The following is a 17,339-nucleotide window of genomic DNA, read 5'->3' as shown; positions in this document are numbered from 1 at the left end:
CCCTCCTCTAACCTAAATTTACAGAGGATAATACTGTCAATGCTATTTATATTTGTTCTTTGCCACCTGCATTAATGACTTGTTAATTGCTGGCACTGTATTACTCTGTGCAGGAGGAAGAGATAAAATGTGCAGGTTTGATTGTTGCTGTGTGTTAAAGCTGCAAAACCTCATCTAACATTCCTGATCCATGAGCTTCCTGAAAAATGGCTGCAACTCAGGACACTGCCATGCATTTCTGGACACAGAAGGGGGCATGTTCCATGTGTGCTGTATTCATGACCTGGTTTGTGCTCATTATTTTTATCAAACTATTTCATATTCTGTAATGGCCGCCAAGGCTTGTCTGCACAAGCAGCTAGTCCTGAATGTTTCACAAATAGCTTTGCGACAGCTAACTTGCTCCAGCTCAGTGTTTGAAATCTGCATCTGTCACCTCCCCCATCCAGAGGAGACCTGGCTTAGCAAATCCTGCCTCTTCCACTTAGTGGGTGAAGGACACACAGGGGTTAACATCTCTTCCCCTCATTAACCTCAGTGCATTGCTTGTGGGCCGCTGGGGCAGTGGTGGCCCTGCCACAAGCCTGGGTGCACTGCCTCCACTCTCACCCCGCTGCTATAGCAACAGGTCGAAATTCTTCTGTCTACCCATCACTACGCCATTCACCAATGTCTGCTCTGCAGACAGCAGCATTGTCTGCCCAATGTTGTCTTCCCACAGCTCCCAGCCAGGCTGCTCCTTCCCCAGGACAAAAGGCCCAGCACAAAGAGAGGACTGAACTGGGCTAAAAGTTAAAAGGAAAAAAAAAAATCCCATAATTTATGTTTTAACTGTAGGGGAGAGAGGAGAATAATTCTGACTTCTCCTAAATGATAGTTCATGATGGAGGAGAGGGGGCATAATTAGGTTTTGCTGGGATTCGGTAATTGCTTCCTGATCCCTCAGAAAGATTTACAGGGAGCCTGGCTCTCCCACAGGGCTGTGTAGCGCAGTGTGGCCCCGTAAGGTCAGGCTGCTGCCATCTGACAGCTGCAGATTCTATGGTAAAAGAACTGGCTGGCGTTTGGTCTACTTCAAGGGAATCATAACCAAAGTCATTGGTGGCCTTGGTGCTAAGGCACAGTTCAGTTTGTATCCAGCTCAGGGGATTCAGCCACAGGTTTAGCCCTATACCAAACAGATATCTTGTTTTCCAAGCTGCTGCTTATGTTGTGGTGCACAGATGATGGGGAAATTTAGTGGAGAGGATACTGCTGAGTTAGTAAATACAGGATTTAATCTTCCAAGCTGTCAGCGTTTCTAAGCACTAAAATTCTAGTTCAAGTAAACACACTCCCTTATAGTACAACCTCTTTCCCTGTCCCATGCATAAACATACTTTCATTAAGCCACAACAAGAGCAGAGTTCTCCTTCATGATTTCCAGTGGTCAAACTCATATCCCTTAACAAATCCTTTAGGAAATATCATCTCACGTGAGAGGTTAAATTCAGAGCCTTTCACAAGGTGTACCTCCTTGTCCTCAGGATGTGCCTATTTTGTTACCACCGTTTGATCTTGGCATGGCCTGGATGCATGGCATGAACCTGTGACCTACAAGCCCTGAGGAAATACAACACTGAGCAGATTGCATCATTTTCCTGAGCCCAGAACACGTCTTTTTGAAACTTCTTAACCTAGGGGAAGTCAGCTGAGGCTATGTTTCCATCTGACCTGTATCTTGACGCTTTACTCCCACCATATTTAAGTAAGCCAGTGGGATAAAGAAAGTCCCCATCCCTCATTTCTTTATACTAAAACAATTCTGCGGTACTATCTTCATGACGAAAAATCCCATTTTCCCAGGCAGTGCTCAGTTTATTTCTTGGGACATTAGAACGTAACTCTCGCTAGCGAACTGAGGCAGTTGTTCTTATCCATAGCAGCATTGCTCTTTTCAGGTAACTCCTCTCCTGCACCTGTCAGTGCCAAAGCTCAATAAAACACTTCCTTAGGGTACTTTGATTATCTATTAAATGTTTGCTGCCCCTTGCCAATGTTGCCATTCAAATGTCTGTTTGATCTTTTTATAGGAATAAATTACTAATTATTTTTCATTTTACAGTGTACCTTTCTTTGCACTCTCAGTAGTCAAAGTCCTCTTATCATTTTGTTATCCCACACTCCTCATTTCTCTGATCGCTGCTCTTGCCTTCTGGCAGATCTCAGTACTTCCAGGGCTCTTATGCAAATTCTCACATGGACTCAGAAAGCTGTGCTTTGTTTATAGGGCACAGCAGCTATGGGGCCCCTTTTGTTTTCCTTTCCATTGGTCACATTCTGCACTCAGCCCCTGTATCTCAGCAGCCACCAAAACTACGCAAGCCTGGAGGGACTGCCTGATAAAGGCAGTAATGTTTCTCATCACCATGTCTATTTCATACTGTCCTTGTCCTGAAGACCTGCTAGTTCTCTTCCATATTTTCTCTCCCTCTACACCCCATCAAAAGAGTGTAGAGCTTCATTTGGGTAAGAAAGAGGATGTATGGTGGCAGGGGGAGCTGAGACTTAACAGCAGGAAAAGAAATCAGCACAGCTGGTAATTTGTGTAGGACCAGCATAAGGGAATTTGTGTCCTGTATTGTCTGCGTTATGCCAATGGAAAGAGCTGTAGCTTGGAGGGAAGATGCCTGGAGGGAAGAAATGAAAAGTTAAAATTAATGCAAAAAAAAAAGGAAGCATGGGTTTCCTTTTCACTTCTCGTCACAGAGAACTGCAGTAACATTATGGGTCATTTCTTTCTCTTCTGAACGCATGTTTCTCTTTCGATCAGACACTTTCACTTAGCAGTAAGGGTCGGGCCTTTCTCTTCTGGGACAGGCTTGTTGCTTCACTTCTGTTTGGCTGCTTCTATGGAGTGACCCTGTGTAATCCTGTGTTCTGTGATGGCTCCACACACACACAGGCAAAAGGGAAAAACATGACTTCAGATGACATAAAAAAAGATAACAGCCCAGTATTTGGTTCTGTTCATTTCCTGTAATTGTGAATAGCTGCAACAGCTGGGCCTTTATGGTGGGAGCCTGGCCTGAAGGAAAAGGCCATGCTAAAGGAGTCACAGACCTGGAATAGATGAGTGTGAAATGAGGGGAATGGCCTCACCAGTCAGAACAGTGCATCATAAAAACATCCATTCCCTCAGAATAGCCCCAGAGTCATCAGCAGCTGCACTGGGGTTGGAGCTGAGGGGCTGATGGTATTGCACAATGATAATAGGACTCAAAAACTGAGTCCTGCCTTATAGCAAGAGCAGTTAACTGACATCCATTTAGATGAGCACACTGACAAGTTTTCTGTATCTTCTATCATCCTGGGGAATCCTTTTTTCATGCCTGTACGAAGCTGGATTTGCTCCATTTGTTTCAGCAGTTGGCTGCCGTTGTCTCAGTGTGGTTGTGGAGTTGGTCTGGCAGGGCCGCTGTGAGCTGTGGTTGCTGATAAAGCCATGCTGTTGAAAGCAGTTTCCATGACAGCCCTTTTGACACCACCGTAGTTTTTCTGGATGGACAAAAACTGAGAGGAGTCGCTTTTTAGGAGGGTAACGTTAGGTTACCACAAATGGGAATATTTCTCCTTTTATCCTGTCACCGTTAAACATTCTTGCTCAGTGTATATCCAAACACATCTATAAAACCTCAAGAGGTGAAAATGAGCTATGTAGAACCCTGCCAGCCCTGCAACTGCTTCAGCCAGAGCTTAATAAAAATTCTGAAAATGAGGCTGGAGTTTGTGCCTGAAATAAGCTTGCACTGATCTAACCATGAAAAGCATGTTCAAGTATCTGTTGCAGCAAGACTTCTGTTTGGAAACCTAAGGGTTTCTCTCCATAGTTTCACTCAATGGAAACTTTTCTTCTTTGGGATTGAGCCCTGCAGGCCATATGTTTGTCTTCCCAGTATCTCCCTCAGCAAATATTTAGGTCTTTCAGTTGCACAGTTTAGAAGAGCATGTAACAACAGTCTTTACACCCTTATAGCCACAGGATGAGGAGCAGTCCCATGCTCACATCACAGACCTGGAAAAGCTCCCAGATCTCTTCTTCTTATCTGATTTTCTCCCACCGTCTTACCACTTCATCTCAGTGTCTCAGGCCTTTCTTTATCCCACTCCTTGTTGTCTTCTTGAGCCATAATGAGACATGAAATAATGTAGTGGGTTTTTTTCTAACATAATTATAGGGATGTTTTAAGTATTATGTTTTTGTATAATAACGTGTCTTCCACATAATAATTTTTAGTGTTCCAACATTTTTCAAAGCAGATGCATTCAAAAATGTCTGTATTTTAAATCACTAATTCATATGATAATTTCTGAACTATCAGCATCAAAACCTGGTAGAAGATATTCTTTCTAACTAGGATCAGTTTTTCCCCAGTTAATACTAGGTCAGTCTTGGCAGAGGGAACCATGCTGTATACTCTTTCACTTTCAAAATAGTAGTATTGTTGTGCTGAGATCTCAGGAGAGAGAGTATTGCTGATTGGTTCTAGAGGCTGTTTTGGCTTAACTCCCCTATTTTTGGTGGAGTGCTTCTTGCTTGTAAGTACTGTGAATAGTGCTCTGCTTCTCAGCCTAGAGGAGGAAAAAAAATAGGAAGCAAATTCCTGGCATTTCTCCTTTTCAGTTCATAGACTGTCCTGTACTTAGGCATCCAGTCTTTGATTTCAGGGCTTCATATTTACCGAAGTTTCTTCACCTTCCTGTTTGTTCTTATACTTATTTGCAAGCAGACAGTGCGCAAGGAAATGCCTTGGCATGCATGAGTTTTTTTAGTCAGCTAAGGACCACACCTTCTACTCTCTCCAGTTATTTTATTCCCCAAAAGAGCTCTCTTGCATATTTCATTTGTCCTGCAAGATGCCTAGAAAGCTCACAAACTTGAACATGATTTATGATCTATTCATCAACGCTTGACAATAGCCATTAACACTTTCCATTATACCAGTATTTTTACTTTACTCCAGAGAGAAAACTTGCAAAAAAGAAGACATAAGTTGCTTAGTTTAATGTCACTTGGACAGTCATATTGTTCAGATTAACACCTAGGCCTTTTGCAGTCCATTAGTGTATCATATCCTTTGCATCATGCTGCTTCTCAAGCACCTGTGGTTATCATCCTTTGTTGAGGGTAGAGGTGTGACTTTAGCAGATTCATCCTCAGTGACACCTATGTGAATATTTCCAACTAGTCTCCTTTAGTTCTTTCTGTTAAGTGCCAAAAATCCCTCTATGAATTAAATATATATATATATATTTACCTACATATAGCTGTTATAGCACCTCTCACCTTAGCATTGAGCACCTCACTTGTTAATTCATAAAACTTCACTGCAGCCTGGAGCTCCCAGATGCTTTCAGTCAGGAAGGATTGGCAAAACTGGCTACCCTCAGTTACATGTCTTTCCCTGCACTTTAAAACAAAACAGAACAAAAATGTTTACATAACAAGTTACAAACAGAAAAAATGCTAGCTTCAGCTTCAGGAAGAAGCACTGGAGCACTGATAACTTCAGGTCTCTATTAGCTATGTTGTCTATGGGTATGGATGAGACTAGAGTGTGTTGCTTTGCAGCCAGCAGTCATGTTGCTTAATGGGACCACCATTTATGGAACAAGTCTGTCTTCACAGTTAATCAGGTAACTAAACCATTAAAACATGCAGCTGAAGTTTAAATTTACACAGAGCTTTGCATAAGAAAATAGGAAATGAGTCTTTGTGTTTTTGTTGTTCTTTTTTTCTTTTGTAAGGGACGGCAATGGCATATCTTGTAAATTATTTTGATATTGCTCAGGGTAACAGTGTTGTATAAATATGGGTTTACCTCTTGCCCAGATAACTTGAGATATGCAGACAAATCTGGCAGACAGAATCTGAGCTGCTGGCTTGATGTGATATAAAACTTGATCCTGGGAAATGCTTTGGGGGCAGGAATCAGGAAGTTAGTGCTACTATTTTTAAGCACTGGGGGGAGCCAGAAGTGTTGGGCAATAGCACATTGTGAAAATGTAAAATACATATATCTGTTTTTTCTCTTCTTTTTCCCTTTATTTTTTTCCCCTGCAGTAAAGAGATTTAAATCTTTGTATTTCACTCTAAGTTTTAATTTTATATCTTTTTATATCAGTCATTAGGCAAAACACATCCCTTTTCTCCCTGATTAACCTTGTCCCGTCTCCTCCAAAATTACATGCAGATATAAACATCTCTGTTCATTTTTGTAACTAGTGAATTGAGCACCCATGCATTTGACATCCCTGTGACTTTTTTTGGTACAGAATCAGTACAAGGTGGGGCAGATTGCTGGGTTGCTGTAGCTTCAGTGATGCAGAAACTGCCTAGCTAGAAATCAGAGATCAAGCAGCTATTTCACACTGACAACCAAATTGTCCTCAACTGGTGTTCCTATGTGTGGTTTCTACCAGTACAGTTTCTAAACTGGTGAAACTGTTTCAGGTATCCAGTGTGCATGGTAGTCTCTTGACTCCAATTTTCCTATGTGTATGGAAACATTTCTTGTATTTATTTAAAAGAGCCAGCCACCTATGCTTTTACAGTAGTACAGTTGCTTTTTGGATCTGTAACTCTATGAGTAAGAGCACAACGAGTTGCTTTGCAGTCAAAGGTTATGTTGCTTAGTGGGACCCCAAACTCTGGAAGGATCCATTAGCTGCCAAATTTCTGCTTGCAGACTGCCACTGCAAATGTCAAGCTTATCACACATGGTACTTTCTCAAGCACTGAGAATGAAACCAAAGAAGGTTTGCAAACCTTTGTGCCTTGTTTCTAATTCATCACATATTGCTTATAAAATTATGACAGATCGACATACCTTTTTGTCTGCATATGAGAGATTTATGTAGCTGCTCTTTACAAAAGAGAGCATGCTGCTGTTGACTCCTCCAAAATGGAGTGGGACTGTCTTTGCATTTTTAGTGCTGGCTTTAGATTTGTTCAGCTTACCGAATGCCAAAAACTTCCTGAAACATTATCCCAAGAACTAATGTACTTGGGCTACCAGTAGCATTTCCCTTTCTTTAATTTCTCTCAGAGTATCTCTCCATGAGCTCTACCGTCTCATCTCAGCAGCAGTTGTACTACTGACGTATATTCTCATGTGCTGCTGAGGTTAAACTCAGAGAGGGAAGTAGACCTCTGGATAGACAATAAGTCCAAAGTACATTCAGAGGCAAGCTGTCGTCACTTATCATAGCTAACACACTTCGATATGAATGGCTTTTAAAAAATGTCGTGAGTATCTCTTCCTCTGTTCTCATTTCTTTTTTTTCTCCTTTTGGATGAAAGATGGCATAGAGGGATTCATTCTTCTCCAGAAAACCTGACATTCTCATGTTGATCTGTCTGCTGGAACAGGTTTGGCTTTATATTTCCCAGCTCTGTTCTGCGTTTTCTCATACGTACTAGCCAAATTGGGAGCTTAAGTATTCCACCGGTAGTAATAATGGCTAAGACTGGGATACATAGTCTCAGTATCCTCTGAACAGAGCACACCTTACTGAGAATGAAGTCAGATGACCTGGTGGTAAAAATATGTGTCATATCTACGCTGTGTCTTCAAGGGTGGATATGAAGTTGCTTTGTGATAGTTCATGACTCATGCATGTATGCTTAGTTGCTAAGATGTTTGCTTTATGAGTGCATTGTGTTTGTTTAATAGGAATAACTTTTATGAAAAAACAAGCTTTTTCCCCCCCCCCCCCCCTCCCCCCCCCCCCCTCCACCACTAAATGTTTTCTTCACCTCTTACCTGAGATCTGATCACAACTTAGCTCCATGATGCCCAGGTATACACCAGTAATCTTATGCCACATACATACTGTGAACTCTTCAAACAGGCATCGTGACTTTCCTAAATCTTGTAAAAATCTTAACGACTTCCTCAAGTTACGTTAGTCTTAATGTACCACCTTCTGGCCAGCTAATGGAAGCACATGAACTGAGCTAAAGGAAACACGTGTGTTTCCTACATCTGTGTCTCTCAAAAGTATTTAAATATTAAAACCTCCCTTTCTGTAAAAATTTTTGGGGTCAATCCCTACCACTGTTTCACATGTAAGAGAAGAACTCTACTTTCTGTCTATAAGGTAACCTTCTTTACTTTAAAAACAAACAAACAAAACACAAAGGAAGCTGCTTTCAAGGGATAAATAATGCTCTTTCCTGAAGTACATAATGTCTCCTATTATCTCTAGAAAAGTTTTGTTCTCTTTTAAAAGTTAAAATTTTAAAATACTTTATTTCTGCTATCTAGTTTGAGATAGCCAATAGTCACATGCAATTTTATATAAAGATTTTAAATCTTTTGGAGCGCACCTCTTTAAATGCAACTGTCTGTGATTTTGCTTAAGGAGACAGAGAACAATGCAAAGCAAGGAAAAATGTTGGATGGTGGTTTGAAATAAATTCAGTTCATGCACCAAGGCAGAAAAACAGTGTATACTGTTCATTTTATTTCTTGAAAGTGTTAGATCCTTCCACCTCCTTTGTCTTCCACCTTCAGGTTTTTCCTCTAATGAATCCCAAAAGTTTAAGCTAATAAAAATCAACGTTAGTAAATAGTTTTATTGTTAACGTAAATGCTTATAGTTAGTATTTTTAACTACTTTTTTTTATTCTGCTATTGGAAGAAATTGACCTAGTACCTCGTTTAAGGAAATACCTGTGTATCTTTAAGGTCAGAGTTAGTATTTAAGTGTTTCACAGTTTCTCAGAACATTTCGCATGAACCTCAGTTTGAGAAACTAACCCCAAAATTTAAAATGTCATCATATAATTCCTACCTGACAGGAAGCTCTATCAATTTCCTCAAAACACTGACTAATTCTTCTGCGACTTGCAGATTATCTTAAGGGAGATCACACAGCATGTGCAGGACAACCAGGGGATCAGGCTTAGCCAGCCTGGGTTCATGAAAGGCAGGTCCTCCTTAACCAACCTGATCTCCTTCTATGATCGAGTCACACACCTGGTAGATGGGGAATAAATAAGCTGTTGACATAGTCTATCTAGACTTCAGCAAAGCTTTTGACGCTGATCCTATGATCTATGTCTAATTTGGAATTTGCTGTTGAAGTGATAAATGTATTAATTGGAGACTCCACCTGTCTTGTTGCTATGGCCCCAGGCACACAGATATTTTTATTTCAAAATGATATGACTTATCTTTGCCACAGTGTTTAGGTGATTTCCTGTGATTTCATTCTTCACTGTAATTCTTTCTAAGAGTGTACAAATTCTAAGTGTTTTCAGACTAAAACCTGAACAGTGGATTTAGAAAATACATTTTCTAACTATAGATACATCTGCTGTAGATACCTAATATACCATTTTTGTGCACTAGGTATGTTACAGATTTGATTTTGTTTCAAGGCTAGACAGGTCCATTCTGATTACCTACAGTTTACAGGATGTGTATGAAACTTGTCCAAAGCTACAGGGATAGCTGAGAGCAGGTAACATAGCAAAGACATCTGTACAAGAAAAAGGGGAGTTATCTGTGTGTAGGTTTTGAGATGCTGAAATACTGTTTCAGTTTTTTTCATACCACATCTGAAATGTTTGAGTTTAACTACTCAGTAAATATAATGCAAATTAAATAGTGAATATTGCTAGATTGAATCATACAGGAATATCTTAAGTTGTAAATTCATTTTGTTACCCTGAACATTTTCTTTACTCAAGACGTAGTGACAGGACTCTGATTGAATTCCAGGCTCAGTGAATTTCTTCAACTGAGTAAAGACAAACAGGAAAGGAAAACAAGTGCAATAGAAAAGGCCCTCAAGTAGTAGCGTCCATGGCTGGTTGCAATGAAACTTCCAGCTACAACTACCACTGTTCCACTGGGCTTTAACCTGGTACCTGTACACCTCATAGTTAGGTCAGGCTCAATTGCTGGGAAGGTGTTCTCTTCCCTCTCCAGTTGCAAGAGTCAGTGTCAGTGAAGGAGACACAGGGCAAATAATTGAAAGCAAGGGAACAGAGTAGGAAGTAATGCTTGAAATATGGTAGTTTTACCTCCCACAAAACTGTAAGTTTTTGTAGGTGTAGAATAATAAGAAAATGTCAAAACATCAACAAAGTTGGCAGAAACTGTGCTGAACTCTAGAGTCCTTTAGGATGGAGTATGGAAGACAGTTCTTTTCAACAGCTTGCTTACAGTAGCAGGTCTGAGAGGTTGAGACAGATTTTGCTTCTATTTCCTCTTCAATATAGTGTCTGCATGATGGCTTACATTTAAAATGAAAAATAACAATTCTCATAAAGATTAGAGATTCATAGAGCTAAATTAATTGAGTGAAGATGAAATTAATTGTGTTTTAAATAGTACTGGAATCTCTGTGGCATAATGTCTTTGAAACTTCAGATAATTAAATTTATTTTAATGATTAAACTTATTTTGAGACTTGTGATGAATTTGCAGTAGTTAGCCAAGCAACAGGAATTATATTTATGTAGTCATTAGCCCACTGCTGGGGACAAGTTCTTCAGTATTTTGTGTTAGAACTACTGCAGATTTGGGACAGAACTACAATAGGTTAAATCACCTATTTACATAGCCTACGTTTAGATACCCAAGTTCAAACAGATGTCTCAATAGGATGCGACAAAACATGGTGAAAATATGGTGATTAATCCATTCAACATAATCTGGGAAGCCTTTTAAGTGGAAGAAGGAGGAATAAGAAAGGGAACCACAGCAAACAGGTCAGTGACTTTACCTTGTGCCTGCCAGTTATGTAGCCGGTGATTATTATTCTGAAATACCTCGTAGTTGTGCTGTAAATCATGAAGTTAAAAACATAACTTCTTTGACTGACAGTTCAGCTACCTGGAGAACCAGATTGTTGGCTAGCATAATAAAATAGGAGGCATCACTTTCGGAACTGTCATACCTTCCAGCCTGCTGTGTGTTGGTGCTCAAAGGGTTCAGGTCTTTCTGCCCCTCATTGCCCTAAGCTGAGAAGAGGCAATTGCCTCTTCTTCTATCTCCAAAATCTGTTCTGAATCTCATGGAAAGAAAATGTCCTGCAAGTTGGTAGGGAGCATTTCCAAGTACCCCCTAAATGCTACCAACACTGATTGATAGCAGAGCTACACAGGAAGCATATGAAGGTGATAGCTGTTATCTTCTCAGGGACATTCTTTGTGCGGATAAATAACATTAACTTCCCATTGGCAAGATAGCTGTGGTTCTTCGAGTTGCAGATTTTTATAGATAAATTCCATGGTACTTTTCTACTGTAGCCTTGTTCAGCAAAATTGCTAGAAAAATTTAGACTGATGTCTGCAGCAGTAACGTGATTCTCTGCCTTTAACAGAGCTGTGATAAACAGGAAAGCTTGCAGAAGCCAGCTTTCATAGCATGCAGCAAACTTGAAAACCTTCACAAGTGCAGTGAAAGAGCAGAAGTATTTAATAAACAAGTTTATAGGTTTCTGTCTAGCTTATGTGATATTTGCGCACTTATACCCTATTCTTTGTGAAATAAGCATAATCATTTCAGATCAAGTTCAGCATAAGTGACAGAATCTTTATTTAGATTATTTAGATTTGCTCCAAGCCAACTACTATCAAAAGGCAAAATAGACAAGTACTCAGAGATCTAAAAATCTGGGCTTTTGCTTTTTTTTGCATTTTTAATGTAGTAATTTTATCCAGCTTTCTTTTCAGTAGATCTATCCCACCTTCAAATCTTCCTACTTGTGGGGTGCGGTTCCTATCATAGACAGTTTTCAAGGTATCAACATCCTTTAACAGCTGGATTTCCCTCAGGCATAAATAAGGTGACACCGTGTGGTGGTTTGGGCCAAAAGTGCTTAAATGGAAAAATGAAAAGACAAAATAAGAAAGAGGACCAGAGCCTTCTTTCCTTTCAGCGGGCTACATAGCAAAATGTTCTATGTCCATTATATCATAGTACAGTTTTACAGTTTATCATATAGAAATGATTAAGCATTTTGCTGATGAACACTTGTAAAGCCAACAAAACGTTGGAAGGCCTTTGGATGGAAAAAAAAAAAAAAAAACCTGGTGCAATTTGACATTGCATTTTATTGTTCACCAGGAATTGTAAATTTCCAGATTATTTAATGGCTTGGTAATTATGATCATGCATATAGTAAGGTACAGCCAGTGCTGGTTGGAGGCACTACTTTGGTGAGAGAATTTGAGCAGAGCTGTATAGAAGATACATATAGGGTAAGGACATAGAACTACTGTCCTCCTTCATGGTAAACATTTTGCTGTGTTGTGTAGCTAGGCTGGAGCAACCTTTCAGATTTTAATCTGACAAGATCAGACAAATTAAAGAAGTTTTAATTCTACTAAATAAACACCTATCAAAGTCATTTGTGTAGGGAAGAAATGATGGTCAATCAAGAAGGGAAAAACGCATTCTCCATATTGATCACTTTTTTTTTTTTTTTAATTTGGATTGAATCCTTCTCAGTCAGGAACCACTCCCTGGGTGCAAGACTGTTCATCAAGTCATCTTCTTGGTTTCATTTTCTAGAAAGGAATTTTTTTAAACACTTATGGAAACAAAGTAGTAAACCAATGAGTTTAGCTAAGCTATTCATCTAAGGAATTGTTTTCTTAAGCGACCTCTCCCAGAACTATTAGGGTGCTTCCAGGTTGAAGGACTCTTGCATTTTAAACATTATCATCTACGTTGAGGAACTCACCCGACATCAAGATGAGAAAAACTTCAAATTATCGTCTAAGCTATCCCCTAGCAAGGTCATGATTTTTCACCATGAGATATTTTTCTTTCCACAAAAGTTACAGTATTTCTCTTGAGATATACACACTATTTCATCTAGTTCTCAGAAAGTTTCTTTGAATACATAGCTGCATTATCATATTGTTATTTTTATCCTCCCTGCTATTAGTCATACTCTCACAGACAAAGCTGAAAAACTGTCTTCCTAGAACTACCTTTGTAATCTTCAAATATTTGTGAACTCACCATATGGTTCTTTGGCAAGAGAAGATTGTACTTTTGAATTTACTTTGAGAAAGAAAGAGTATTTCTCTTCCCAAATTTTACACTTTCATGCATCAATTGAAACAACAGTTTTTTGATTTTTCTATGAAGTTACACAAATGCTTACATTTTCGAAACTATCTTTATTTAATGCTTCAGTGGTATTTCTAAGTATTTCACTTAAAACAAACAAACACACACACACAAAGAAAGAAAACAGTTTATTTTATAACATGTCTTCGGTTTAGAAAGAAATTTTGTAGGGTGAATTCTGTCTGGTTTTTATATGAACTCTAAAAGAGTTTGGCTCATCTGCCCCTCTAAACTTTTCCAAAAATGTTAATAATTCATTTTTGGAGTTATGCTTGGTTTCTGCAATTCAAAAGCTAAAATACAGGAAAAGAAAAAATTAGAACTGCAAGCAGAGAAGAGTCATGTTCTTGAGAAACTCTGATGTTCTTATCACAGGACTATTAGAAGTCCTAGAAGGAATGAATAAAGTTTTCCCAGAAATACCATAAAAACAGTTTCTTATTACATACTTCCATTGCTTTTGATTTCTTCTGGGAATTACATGCTTACTGACCAAAAAGTATTGGGACAACATGAGACATCATAGAAGGTGTTAGTATGGAATTGAGGATCAGATTTGTCCTGGTGTTTTGTCTTCTTTTTTTTAATTGTTTGTTAGGGATGTGAATGTGGATGATAATCTGTTTGGTTTTTTTAATCCACAGATCTGTACGTAGTCTTGTGGCAAAACTATTTTATAAAGGACCCATTGCTATTCCCAGTGGTGCAACCAGCAGCAGGGACTACAGGCAGACATTGTACAATGATAGAAGTGAAAGGACATGGTAGAGATGAAAATCTGAGAAACTGAGGTAGTGCCACTTCTTTTCCAAGATGTGGAACACTTTCTAATGAATGAGTAGTCTGTAAAAGATGCCTTTTCTTGTTATTACTTTGTTATTGAAGTGGGTTGAAAAATAAACTGGTTTCATTCCACTTTATATCAAATTCTCAATTACAGTAACCTTTAGAACTTACATAATGCATAATTTTATCCTTAGATCAAAGAGTTGGGTGAACTTGATACAGCTGGGATGAGAGTTGCAGAAAATCCAGTAATCCAAAGCATTATAACAAGCTAATGTCAGGACTTTGGCTACCATAAGTATTCCTTATTTCGTATTCTAAACTGAGCTGGAATGAAAATTCAGATTGTCTATTGTAGTTGAATGAGAATCAAGATCATCTATTTTGATAACTGGTAGCAATTTGAATATGGACTTAAATATTTTTTTGTTGTTGTTACTGTAAAATAAGTTCACATCAGAGATGTACAGCCATACTGAACTGCTACATTTTACAGTCACTTTCCTGCTTTTGCTGAAGAGCTGGATGTTGTGTAAAACGTGATCTGTATATTTATCAGAAGTAAAAGGCACAAATGCTAGCCCTTCTGCATGATATGCAGGGGAAACCTGTGGTGCAACCACAGATTTTAATTTAATACTTTCATTCATCAGCACAGTGGGAAGAAAATGGGAAGAAAACCCTGTAATCTCTGCATGCTGAAAAAATGATGCTCATTTTGGAAAACACCTTATTACTGCTGCAGCTATCTCTTCCAGAAAGAGCTGGGATTGAAATAGCACAGCAGAATGATGGCTTCTGGGGAAATGGCTTGGCAGAGTCTGAGACAAGGAGAGTGGTCAAGGGAGCCTTGTTCTGGCAAAGGTTTGAGGACAGCTCCCATAATACAAGCCAAACATATATTTTTCTTTATCCAAATGTACATTCCTAGACCACAGATTCTCCAAGAGATTTTTCAGAGACATCTCTGGACTGGCAGACAGTTTCCCACTGTGTAAGCTACAAAGCACCTCTTCTGAACACATCTAGGGTAAAAATGCCACCTAGACACCTTTTATGGTACCTTTTTTATTTTTGGTCATTATGTTGGAATGAGAGCAAAGAGATATAATCATTGCTATCATTCCTTTTGTACTTCTTTCTGCTTTCATTTTCTGTGTTCAACTGCCTATTTAAAAGTGTCTGAATCTATTTCTTTATTAATTCTTGCCATATTCTTCAGAATGTTATCCAAGTTTCTTCTATCTTTCTCACACAGTGTGTGAATAGGCCTTTCCTGAGCATGCTATTGTGCAGACAGTGCTTTTCTTTTAGTGCAGAGAACTAGATAATTTCAGAATAATTAGCTGAAATTTCCTCCCCTCCCCTCTTTTTTTTTAAAGACAGTTCCTCATCTTTCCAAGAAGATGAAGAGGTAGATATGGAGGCTGTCAACTGGCAGCTGAACAACACATCCATGAATGGGCATTCTGCTGCCCCAACCACAGTTCGCTTTCCCAGCTGGGTGACTTTTGATGACAATGAAATCAGTTGTTCACCACAGAATGTTTCTCCTTTGAAAACAGACACTTCAGCTCTGGAAACACAGGCTCCAGATGTTAACTTTAACCTCACTGCATCATTTAAGAAACGAGAACGTCCCAAAAGCACATTGGGTGACCTCTCCAAAATTCAAAAACTGGATCTCTCCTCTTTAACCAAGTTGCCTTCTCTTGAAACACCACCATGGAGTGCTACTAATCCTTTCTTGGATGAGTCTCTTCGAGATGTCCAGCCCTCACCCATCAATCCATTCAGCTCATTCTTTGAGGAGCGAGACAGGCGTTCCAAAAGCTCTTCTGTCTCCACTGTTTTAGGCAAAAGCCAAAGAGACTCCCTCATTATTCTTCATCATGAACCTGATACCATCAGTTTCCAAGAGGCACACAAAAGTGTAACTCATGCAGATGCTGTGGAGCAGCTGAAGCAACTCCAGATTGGCGACCCAGATTATGTGAGCAGCCCTACCTTGCCTGATGATGACCCCACAATGCCATATGATCCAGATGCCACTTTATTTAACCTGGCACCATCTCAGCCAAAGGATGGATGGCCAATGATGCTCAGAATCCCAGAAAAGAAGAATATTATGTCATCCAGGCACTGGGGACCAATATACGTGAAGCTGACTGACAGTGGATACATTCAGCTTTTCTATGAGAAAGGACTGGAGAAACCTTTCCGTGAATTCAAACTTGAAATCAATCATGAGATTTCAGAGCGCAAACTCCAGAACTACGATGAAAATGGAAGGATACACAGTGTGAGGTTGGATCGCACAACCTACAAGGAGAAAAAGAAGTATCAGCCTAAACCAGCCATTGCTCACACAGCAGAGAGAGAGCAAATCATCAAGCTTGGGACTACAGATTATCAGGACTTCCTAAGCTTCATCAGTGCTGTGCAAGACACGCTGATGAACTTGCCAGCCTCATCAACAGATCTGAGCACAGTGGGACTAAACTATCAAGAAGAAGAAATCACTGTTGATGTCAGGGATGAGTTTCATGGCATTTTGGCCAAAGGAGACAGTGTAATTCTCCAGCACAGTGTGCTGACCCATATATATGTTCTCAGTTTCCTTTCAGGCCTGGCAGAATGCAGACTGGGCCTTAACGATATCCTAATCAAAGGGAATGAAATAGTTGCAAGACAAGACATTATGCCCACTACTACCACGAAGTGGATTAAATTATACAGCTGTCGGTTCCATTCATGTGTGGATGAGGACATGTTTAATAACTCTCGTATTATCCTGTTTAACCCCTTGGATGCTTGCCGATTTGAACTGATGCGATTCAGAACTGTTTTTGCTGAGAAAACTTTGCCTTTCACACTGAGGACAGCAGCCAGCATCAATGGTGCTGAGGTGGAGGTGCAGAGCTGGCTGATGATGTCCACTACATTCTCTTCTAATCGTGACCCTTTAACTCAGGTCCCTTGTGAAAACGTTATGATCCGCTACCCAGTGCCAAACGAGTGGGTGAAGAACTTCCGCCGGGAAAGTGTCCTGGGGGAGAAATCTTTGAAAGCCAAGGTGAACAAGGGGGCTACATTTGGATCAACCAGTCTGTCTGGTTCTGAGCCAGTCATGAGAGTTACTTTGGGAACTGCCAAATATGAGCATGCCTTTAATTCCATTGTATGGAGAATAAACCGACTGCCTGACAAAAACTCAGGTGAGTTGTGCGTACCATCTCTACAGGAATAAACTTAAAGAAGCTATGTATTTTGGAAGACAGGGAATACCGCGTTTACATGGTGAGAGATAAATCATTCTTTGCAATATACTGAAGGTCATCAGATGGTCACACACTGCATTTATCTGATCCTTCATTGCAGTAGTTTAATAATCCTGCCAACACTGCTAATGAT

The 17,339-nt window shown here is 39.6% G+C and overlaps 1 protein-coding gene and 1 long non-coding RNA gene across 6 annotated transcripts in view; one reads left to right on the top strand and one right to left on the bottom strand.

Annotated features, from left to right (window-relative positions):
- The window catches only part of STON2 (stonin 2), a 70,384-nt gene that overhangs the window by 42,696 nt on the left and 10,349 nt on the right, over nt 1-17,339 (top strand). For 4 of the 5 annotated variants that reach the window (XM_421302.7, XM_040702153.2, XM_046942129.1 and 1 more), the window contains one exon: nt 15,308-17,143. In XM_421302.7, coding sequence (XP_421302.3) covers nt 15,308-17,143 — 1,836 coding nt within the window. Of the gene's footprint in view, nt 1-7,216; nt 7,289-15,307; nt 17,144-17,339 lie in introns of those variants that run through there. The other variant, XM_040702155.2, reaches the window with a different exon arrangement.
- On the bottom strand, nt 1,415-8,976 carry LOC121111041. Its single transcript, XR_005860593.2, has 3 exons — nt 8,839-8,976; nt 5,327-5,449; nt 1,415-3,537 (listed from the first exon to the last, which is right to left on the bottom strand). It is a non-coding gene; the product is annotated as an uncharacterized LOC121111041 (long non-coding RNA).

Source organism: Gallus gallus, chromosome 5 (assembly GCF_016699485.2).
Source record: "Gallus gallus isolate bGalGal1 chromosome 5, bGalGal1.mat.broiler.GRCg7b, whole genome shotgun sequence".
In the NCBI taxonomy this organism is placed as follows: domain Eukaryota; kingdom Metazoa; phylum Chordata; class Aves; order Galliformes; family Phasianidae; genus Gallus; species Gallus gallus.
Note: the sequence above shows the minus strand (reverse complement) of the source record. Positions and strands in the feature narration are given on the sequence as shown.